Below are 9,833 nucleotides of genomic sequence, written 5' to 3'. Positions count from 1 at the left end.
GCTGCCCTCCGCCGGGATGAGTCTCCCGGAAGGACTGGGCGAAGCGCGGGCCACGCCGGTGCGGGAACCTTCGGGATTGGCCGATAGGAGCCCCGCTCTGTGATTCCGCCCACCCCCTCCCTAGACACCCAAGTCGGAGACGCTGGGGATTGGCTCCCGGTGGACACCCGAAGAAGCCAAGAAATGGTTCCGCCTCCCTCGCGCATCCCGGAGAGGGAGCTCCACTGATTGGTCCGCGGAGGCTCGGCGCGCGCCGACCCCGCGCTCCAGGGTTGGCTGAGGGTGTGCTCGCGCTGCCGGAAAGCGTTGACGGTGATTGGCCGGAGGGTGGGGCCGGCTATTTGAAGGAGGCGCGCGGACCAAATACGCACTTCAGTCCGCGGACAGAAGAGGCGGGAGCGGTTCTAGGTAACGCTACCCGGCTGACCACAGAGGACTTCGGCGCGGGCTCGGCCCCAGCTGTGGCCTCTGCCGCAGCCCGGCAAGGCGATGGCCAAGGTTTCTGTGCTGAACGTGGCGGTGCTGGAGAATCCGAGCCCTTTCCACAGCCCCTTCCGGTTCGAGATCAGCTTCGAGTGCAGTGAGGCCCTGGCGGACGGTGAGGCTGGGCCTGTGTGGAGATTCCCCCTCCCCCCGGCGGACCCCGACCTCCCCCGTGAAACAACTGATCTCCCTTCCAACCCTGATCTCCCTCTTTCCCTCCGCTTCAGCCCCAGCCTCCTTGTAGAGACTACCCCTGACACCCCATGGCCAACCCAACCCCCTGCCCGGGGTCACTCCAGTTATCCCTGTGGAGACCTCATCACCCCCCTCTTTTTTCCTGTGGAGCTCCTGCTGGGCACCTATTTTCTCTACAGAGACCTCAGTCTCCGCTCTTTAACCTGCAGAGACCTTCAGTCACCCTATCTTCCCCAAACTCCCTCCCTTTTTCCGCAACTGAGCCCCTCTATCACCCTTTCTCCCTGTGAAATCCCTTTGCCCCGTGGCAAGACCTAATTCGCCCCTATCTCCCCACTTGTCTCCCAGTCCCCTCCCTAGCCTGCTGATATTTAAAACAACCCCACCCCCACCCCGTTCTGATTGTTTTCTACCCCGAAGCACACATCCTAGAACCTGACTTCCCACCTCCTTAGCTAGGCCCCAGTTTTCCACTCTTGAGACCCACCTGGGGAGGCAGGGCAGGTTTCCAGCTCCAGTCTTGCAAGATAACTTGGTCTCCCCAGCTTCGGTCCCTCCCTCCTCTCTGCCTGCTTTGATAAACACTCCTATTGGAGGGGTGGCGTAGCCAGGCAAGCCTTAGCCGGCTCCCACTGTCTGCCCACCAGGTTCCAGCTGATCTCCTCGGGCGCTTCTTCCAACACATTTGATGGTCTGACCTAGTCTCGGGGGGGTTGGGTGGGCCAGGCTGAGCCATGACGCTATCTGGCTTCAAACAACCGGCTGAGAGGTCAGAACTTTTTGTTCATCTTTTCCAGGGTGCTTTCACAGACGTACTTATTCATCTGTGTGTTATAAAGGTGGACATGGCTCTCATCTCACAGATGAGAAGACGGAAGCCACAAAGAATGAAAGACCTTTCAAGTAAAGGTCTATAAAAATCTAAAATGTACGGTTGCCCAGGGACTCTTGGCACCACTTTCAGGAAGGAAGTACTCCATTAGACCAATTCTCCACTTGGTGGTTAAAGGAGAAGAAACAGCCGCTGAGGAGGTGGAGATCTGTGAGGCCATGGTGTGCTAACTAGCACCTCTCGGCGGTAGGTGGGTGGTTTGTGGGAAAAGCCAGCCACTTGGATTAGCTTGGGGCAGATACGGTTTGAGATCTGTGTGCTTTTGGGCCGGGCCGATGGATCCATCTCTCCGAGGTTCTTCTCCTTTTTAAATTAAGGAATCTACTTGTGACTAACTATAGAATAAGCCCAGTTAAATCCTTTCTGGAACAAGGCAGGGTGTAAATAAATAATTAAAGTGTAGAATGACACTGTGGAATAAGATTTAATTTTAAAGCCAGGAGGAGATGTAAGGAGCTAATAGGTTAAGGGATTCACAGTTCCCAGAAGGCAGGAGATCGGGTTTCAAACAGCCTGTTTGCGCTCCTTGCATTTAAAAATGGTTGCATTGTCATTATCTAGCAGTTTTATTCCTAGGAAAACCCCTGCCCTGTTACTTTACTAATCTGTTTATAGACTCAGAGCAGGAAAGGCACAAGTCCACCGCTGGTCGTTTTTTAATAGAAATGAGATGACTTCTCCAAGGTCACACAGCCGGTCTGTAGAAGTATTGACACTAGAGTTTGTCTCTTGAGTCCTGAGTCCACAGTTCTCCGCTTTTACTATAACCCAGGAAAGAAAGAATGCATCCCTCATTTTAGAAATGGAACATGAATAGAACTGAGCGTAGAATTTATTTCCACACCAGAACACTCTCAAAAGAGAATGAGGAGAGTGCTATTACTAATTACACCCAGACAATAAAGCTTTTGCTCAGAGAAATTCAAGTTGGAAAGCAAACTCTGGCCTGAAAATCCAGACTCTGGTTCTGTCCCTAGGGCTATCCGTGACTCTGACCTGCCAACTTGCTCTCTGCCTCCTCCCGGACTTCTTCCCATGGAGCAGAGAGAATCCGTTTCCTGACTCCCAAACAGATGGAGGGGGCCTGGCTTTAGGAGTCTCTCCGATTCTGGAGAAATCTCGGTCCTGTCACCTTGACACTGGCAACTGAAGACCTGACAAAAGACCCAACCCCCAGTCACTGGCTGACCGTGTTTCCCAAGGGCTCTGGGCCCCTTTGGTTCTTTTCTCTCCTCAGCAACTGGAAATAGATGCGTCCAAGGCATAGGTCCACGTTTAATACATTTCGTGTGTTTTTCCTCTGTTTCATGGAGAAATTCAACAGCTGCTGTTTGAATAAGTCATGGAAGCAGATGTTCTGACCCACAGCTGTCACCGTGGTCAGACCAGGGTTCGTCTATATGATTATGAAAAACGGCAAAGTGATAAACAGAAAAAAGCCTCCTACATGGGCGGTTTCTGTGTTGTGTTGTGTTGTGTTTTAAGACAGGAAACATTCTCCAGCTAGTTCAACTAACGATAGTTTTTTGCATGGCTTTAATCAGGTTGTTGGTTTAGGTTTTGTTTTCATATATAGTGGAGGAGCATGTTGTCAGGTGTTCGGTTGTAAAGTTAGAGCGTGAAGACAAAATTGAATATTGTCAAGTTACCCTTGAAGTTGCCTAAAAAGTTAGGTGCACCATGTTTCATAGGTACAATTGAGTCCTGTAGTCCAGAGGAATGAGTTTGTGCTGTATTGGTGATTGATGTCCCACATCTAATTCTAAAGAATGGTTATATTCCAAAATGAAGCCACTTAGGAATGCTTCTGTTTAAAACACTCTGGCAAGTTTAAGCTGATCCAATCTGTAGGCCTTTATCTCAATCATCTGCTATCTTCCATGGATGACTTCAGCAGCTCCTCTAACCCTTGAGTCAATATTTCACTATGGCCTTCTGTTAATTCTCTGATTTCTTAACGGCCCGCATTGAGGGAGCCGTTGCGGCCCGTTTGCCTGGCTGCCAGCACAGCATGCTTTCTCTTCCGGTCAGCACCCACTCCGGTCGCCGTTTAGGTTTTGCCAGTGGTGTTGGACATCAAGTGCCTGTGGCCTACGCGGGGCCTGCTCTCCTTCAGGCTCCTTTTTCCTGCGTAGAGGGCCTGGGTAAAACTGCAAAGCGACAGAAAGTCAGTGTATCAAGGAAGAGCTCGGGGCTCAGGTGTCAAACCTCCGTAGTTGGGGCCCCGCATAGCTGTGTTTCCAAAGTTGGATGCTCTTGTGGGACACTGGACCAAGAAACAGGGCAACTTCAACAACAGTTTACTTCCTGTGAAACTTCCCCCCCGCCCCGCCCCGCCCCTGGCTGCTGGAGCTGTGGGTTGTGTAATTTCAAAGAACCCAAAATAAGTTTCAGGTCTCCTGCCAAGCCTCCGTGTACTAGCGTGACCTTGCCCCTGATACACTTGGACCTCCTGCAAGAGGCAGCGGTGACCAGGGATTTCCGGCGCTTGATGGGCCGGGTCTCTCCTTAAGCACTTTTCCTTTCACCTTGCTAGAACATACTCAGGGATGAGATCCCCCCACTGGATGGGATGAAAGAGTTGGGGTTCGGAGGATCATCTTTTGGTGCCACATTTGTTGACTGAGTCACTGTCACCCAAGGGTCTAAGAGCCGGCATGAGTTGGTGCCTGATCTGGAAGACCTGGGGACTGGCTGGCTCCCCCAGTGGCCTCGTCTTCCCCCTCCTGCTGTCTGGCTCTCCTGCTGGATTGGAATCTGCTGCCATGCCCCAGTTGTCGAGGGATCTATTCAGTTCGGTGGCACCGGTCCCTGTGTGTGAAAGAGGATGCTGCTTCCTATCCCAGCACCCAGTGGGCAGAGCCCTGAAATGGCCCAATTCCCTGCTGTTCCCTCCTCAGCACGCCTCTGTCATGTGGCGCCTAATTCAACCTCTGCCATACGGTTCACCCTCAGGCTCTGAGATCCCCGAGTTCCCCCAGAGGTGCAGAGTCGAGGTCGCTTGGCAAAGCTAGGCTCACAGGAGAAATTCCCCCCCTAGAATTAGAGGCTCGTGCCCCTTCCAGTGTACAGGACAGTGGTGCCCAGCACTTAGTGCCCAGGAGATGCCAGGTGTTCTTGAGAATAAAACTCTTCCAGTATATTAAGGATCTGTCCAAAACTCGAGAGAAGACCCTTCCCCTGCCTTCGTGCTCCCCAGCTATTTCGAGTCCCTAACACCTCATATCCTTACAGACCTAGAGTGGAAGATCATTTATGTTGGCTCAGCGGAGAGTGAGGAGTTTGATCAAATCCTAGACTCCGTGCTGGTTGGGCCTGTTCCAGCAGGGAGACACATGTTCATCTTTCAGGTAAGAGAGACGAGGCCTGAGGCTTCGGCACCTAGAATTCTCCTCTTCTGTCCAAAAGCACACGGTGTGGTTCAGTGGTTCAGGTTCAGAATTCTGGCTCTTGCTTTCAAGAACTGTGTGACCTCTCAGAAGTACTTCACACGTTTCCCTTTCCTCCACCTCTGTGTCATCGTTGTCACCATGAGCCACTGATTCACAGTCGATTCTCCTTATTCACGGGAGTTATGTTCCAGAAGGTCGCTGTAAATGCTGAATTAACGAATACCGAACCATTGCCCCTGCAAGAAATACGGATTAGGTTCCTACAGGTCCTATTTCTGTCAACCAGTAAACACGTAAGCTTGTTTTATGTGTGTTTGTTTAAAGACCCTTTATTTAGTATTATTGTTGGTTCATTCCCATTGACCTCCTGGCCAACAGCACTGTAACTCATGCCTGAAAAAAGCTTATCTAACACACGTATTTTCTCCATAAGGCACATCGTCACCTTCTTGCCCTTAGGGACCCTAGACAGTAGTAAGCACTATGCTTGGTGGCCTTTTTTTTTTTTTTAATGTTTATTTTTGAGACAGAGACAGTGACAGTGAGAGGGGGGAGGGGCAGAGAGAGAGGGAGACACAGAATCTGAAGCAGCAGGCTCCACACTCCACGGCTCCACACTGTCAGCACAGAGCCTGACGTGGGGCTCAAACTCACTAACCGTGAGATCATGACCTGAGCCAAAGTCGGACACTTAACCAACTGCCACCCAGGCGCCCCGGTGGCCTTTTTTTTTTTTTAATGTTTGTTTATTTTTGACAGAGAGAGAGAGAGAGAGAGAGAGACACGCACGCACATGGGTGGGGGAGAGGCGGAGAAGGAGGGGGACAGAGGATCCAAAGCAGGCCTCACACTGGCAACAGTGAGCCGACGCGGGGCTTGAACTCACGAACCGTGAGATCATAATCTGAGCCGAAGTTGGACGCTCAACCAACTGAGCCACCCAGGCACCTCTGGTGGCCATTTTAAACTGCAAAATCACCAACAAAAAGCACCAAAATGTGAGAAACGTGGCATTAAAAAGACCACAAAAAGGATGCTCATTTACAGTATGTGCTGAGATGAGGTGAGGTGATGACCTCCCCTGGGAACACGTACATCAGACAACTCAAGATTTTTCCCCACTCTGTGCATGTCTTCAAATGACCACGAAAACACCCCAATTTTGAGGTTACAGGTAACTACTACTAATTAGCAAGAAGGCGAATTCACAAATGAAGATTCACTATAGCTGCTACATGACTCTAATCCAGTGCCACAGGGGCTGCAGGAGCACAGGTACAGGGCAATTCTTAACGCTCCCTGAAGTTTGAGAGGCTTTGCTCAAATCCTCACCTACCTCCCCCTCTGCTCCTCCCACCCCAGTCCAAGCAACTCCATTTCGTGCTATTAGGAGGTGTTACCTCATCCACCTGTATCCAGGCCCCAGTGAGCCCGCCTACTCCACTCCACAAGCAGGGCTGGCGTCCTGAGCATTCGGCCCGTGCAGCCACAAGGGCCTTGCACCCGGCACAATGTTCTGCTGTCGCTGGCTGAAACTTACTAACTTGTGAACAAGGGACCCCATGTTTCATTTGGTTGTATTGGTTTCATTTTGCACCCGTTACACAGCTGCTCCTGTCCATAACAACACACCCCAAATCTGTCCACGTCTGTCCTCTACTTCCTGGTTTAAGTTTGTCCCTGCTCCAGGATGACTACTGTAACCTCCTGCCCAGTATCCCTGCTCTAACAGCAGCCGGCCGTCCTCCTGTCACAGTGTCCCACACTGCCACTCCTTTTTTTTTTTTTTTTTAATGTTTATTTTTGAGAGAGAGAGACAGCACAAGCAGGGGAGGGGCAGAGGCAGAGACACAGAATCCGAAGCAGGCTCTAGGCTCTGAGCTGTCAGCACAGCCCTACGCAGGGCTCAAACCCATGGACTGAGATCATGACCTGAGCCGAGGTTGGACGCCTAACCAACTAACAGACTGAGCCACCAGGCGCCCTGAGAGTTGACTCAATTTTGAAAAAAAAAATTTTTTTTAATTTTTAATTTCTGTAAGAGCGAGCATAAGCAGGGAAGGGGCCCAACACAGGGCTCGAACTCAGGAACCATGAGATCACGGCCTGAGCTCAAGTCAGACCCTTAGCCAGCTGAGCCACCCAGGCACCCCTGCCAGTCTTCTTCACAGACCCCTTATCTCCTGCTAAACATTCTTGGTCTTTCCTGAGCCTTTAACTGGTCCAAAAGACCCTGGGTGGCCTGGTACCAACCTGCCCACCTGTTCAGCCTTATCTTATGCTGCCCTCCCCCATGCTGACTACACTCCTCAGCACCACTTCCTTCTTTGTGGCACTTGTCACACTGAGCATTTTACAGGCATTTGCAGGATTGATTCTGTCTTCCCCACTCGATTAAAAACTCCCGTTGGCAGAGACCATACTTTGGCTCAGTAAAATATGTGTTGCTTGAAAATCATTGTATTCCTGGTTGAGGTGTGGCTGTGCAATCAGTACTAAGGCCCAGGATGTGTTTCCTCTAGGCGGACGCCCCCAACCCATCCCTCATCCCCGAGACCGATGCCGTGGGTGTGACCGTGGTCCTCATCACCTGCACGTACCACGGACAGGAGTTCATCCGTGTGGGCTACTATGTCAACAACGAATACCCCAATCCCGAGCTGCGGGAGAACCCACCCCTGAAGCCAGACTTCTCTCAGGTGGGGCTTGTCTCTGCACTTCCTGCTTCAGACAGGCTGGCTCCTTTGCACCTGGGGGAGTTGACTCATTGGAACTGGGAGCCAAGGTCACTTCTGAAGGTTTTCAAGCCATCCTCAGATCTTGCAGCTCCAGACTAGAACTGGAGAGAGAAAGGTCTTTTGTTTCTCAGAAGCACCCCTCGCAGAATCAAGATTAGATAGGTCCCAGCCCTAAGTCATGGTACACAGGCGCTCCCTGGAGTTCTACATGTAGTTGTTGATGGAGATGGAATAAGTGAGATCTGTTCTTCCTAACTTTGGGGCAGGGCTTTGGGGGGGCCCCGGCTCTGTGGGAGTAATGAGAGGGCATGCCGACAAGGGTTGACATTCCTCTTTCTGCCCCAGCTCCAGAGGAACATCTTGGCCTCGAACCCCCGCGTGACCCGCTTCCACATCAACTGGGACAACAACATGGACAGTATAGAAGCCATAGAGAACCAGGACCCTGCCCTGGGCTGTGGCCTCCCCCTCAGCTGTGCTCCCATCAAGGGCTTGGGTCTCCCTGGCTGCATTCCTGGCCTCCTCCCCGAGAATTCCATGGACTGCATCTAGCTGCAGGGATCCAGGCCCAACCTGGGCCCAGCTGGGATTGTGGCCAGTCTCCTAGAGCATCTGGAGGGGACAGGTGGGCCTCCCAGACAGTCCCATGGAGGCCATCTGGAGGACTCTGGGGCCATCAGATACACCAAGGCTAGGCAGACATGGCTCTGAGGAAGGAGCGGGCCTCAGGTCTCTCCCAACCCTGACCCAGAAGGATCATCTTACCTCTACTGCCCAGGCCTGTAAGAAGCGGGTACTTCAGTTTTTAATTCTTTGTGACTTGTGTCTTTTCTCCTTTCCACACACACTATAAATTCTGCCTGCAGGCCTTTGTGCCACCATGGTCCTGTGAATACCACTGACCCAAAATTCTTCCCACAGACCTCCCTGCCCTGCCTTGAGACTTTCTTGGTCAATGTCTGGCAAGGCTCCAGCACTATTGAGACAAAGGCTGTCATTCCTGTCCCTTCCCAAACATCTGAGCAGATCCACCCAGCTTTTTGGAGTCACAGGCAAGAAATCTTGGTTAGAAGGTGGACTTGGACATAATTTCTGTCCTTCCAGGACAGTTTTTAGGTCTTTTCAATCCAACAGCCTCTGGAAAACCTCTGTTCCCAAAGCTGTGCTCAGCAGGATGCTGAGGAATGATGGTCCAACTCTCAGTCACAGCCACCTTCCTGTCATCTCCTAACTGGATCTGGCTTTCCCTGGAGGCTGTCACAGTGGGAGGATGGCATGTTGGAGGAGTCCGCTGTGCTCTGTCCATCTCGGTGTCGGCATCGGGCCCCTCTGCAAAGACCTCATGCTGTCAGGCCACAGACAAGACTACAGGCACAGGAAACAGTAGGGACTCTGGAAACCTCTCCTCCTGCCATGCTGCCCCTGCCACGCCCGGCCCTCTCGCTGCTACGTGGATGCTGTTGTGATTGCAGTTTGTATATTAAAAGGTTTTTATATTAAACATGTTTGGTTGGTCTAAAAATAAAAAGCACTTCATCTAGACCGTTTCTGCTTTTGTCTTAGGTGGGCTGACCATCTCTTGTCCATCTCTCCTCGTGACGTGCTGAGGGGGCTCTTGCCCCAGACAGTGGGTTGACTGTCCTGTGTTCCCTTGCTTAGCTTCTTACCCTAGTCTTAATTGGTTACCTAATTGTACTCCAGACTGAGGTTCAGGGAGGGATTTTTCTTTGTCAAAAGTTAAGCAACCCAGCTGTTCCGGATAGAGCATAACCAGTGAGTTTTTAGACTTTGACCTTGACCCACAGGAAGAAGTTAACATCATGCTCCAAGGACACACACAGCAACATACTAAATTTTACTTTACTTTGTAACCCCACAGCCCAGGGTAGACTGGTCTGGCTGGTGAGCCGTTTCCCCATAATTCACAGAAGTACCCAGACACTTACCTCCCAGAAACTGGTGGACCTAGGAACATGGGTGCAGACAGCTACTGGATAGGGTGCAGGTTGTAGAAGCCTATAGGCAGGACAGCAAATTGGCTCGTAGACCTGAGACTAGCTAGCCCTCTGAGTCAAGATAGCTGGCTCATCCAGCCCCCCTCCCCTCTTGGCACCTTCTGTTTGGGTCTTCTGT

General features: G+C 51.5%; 1 protein-coding gene across 1 annotated transcript; it reads left to right on the top strand.

Moving 5' to 3' along the window:
• Positions 1-20: 20 nt before the first annotated feature.
• On the top strand, positions 21-9,240 carry ASF1B (anti-silencing function 1B histone chaperone). The gene is made up of 4 exons (XM_060633587.3): positions 21-598; positions 4,805-4,920; positions 7,485-7,661; positions 8,046-9,240. The coding sequence occupies exons 1-4, from the start codon at positions 490-492 to the stop codon at positions 8,250-8,252; spliced, it is 609 nt and encodes a 202-aa protein (XP_060489570.1). The 5' UTR covers positions 21-489; the 3' UTR covers positions 8,253-9,240.
• The last annotated feature ends 593 nt before the right edge of the window (positions 9,241-9,833 follow it).

This window comes from Panthera onca, chromosome A2, assembly GCF_046562875.1.
Source record: "Panthera onca isolate mPanOnc1 chromosome A2, mPanOnc1 haplotype 2, whole genome shotgun sequence".
Lineage (NCBI taxonomy): Eukaryota > Metazoa > Chordata > Mammalia > Carnivora > Felidae > Panthera > Panthera onca.
This window is presented reverse-complemented; position numbering and strand designations above follow the sequence as displayed.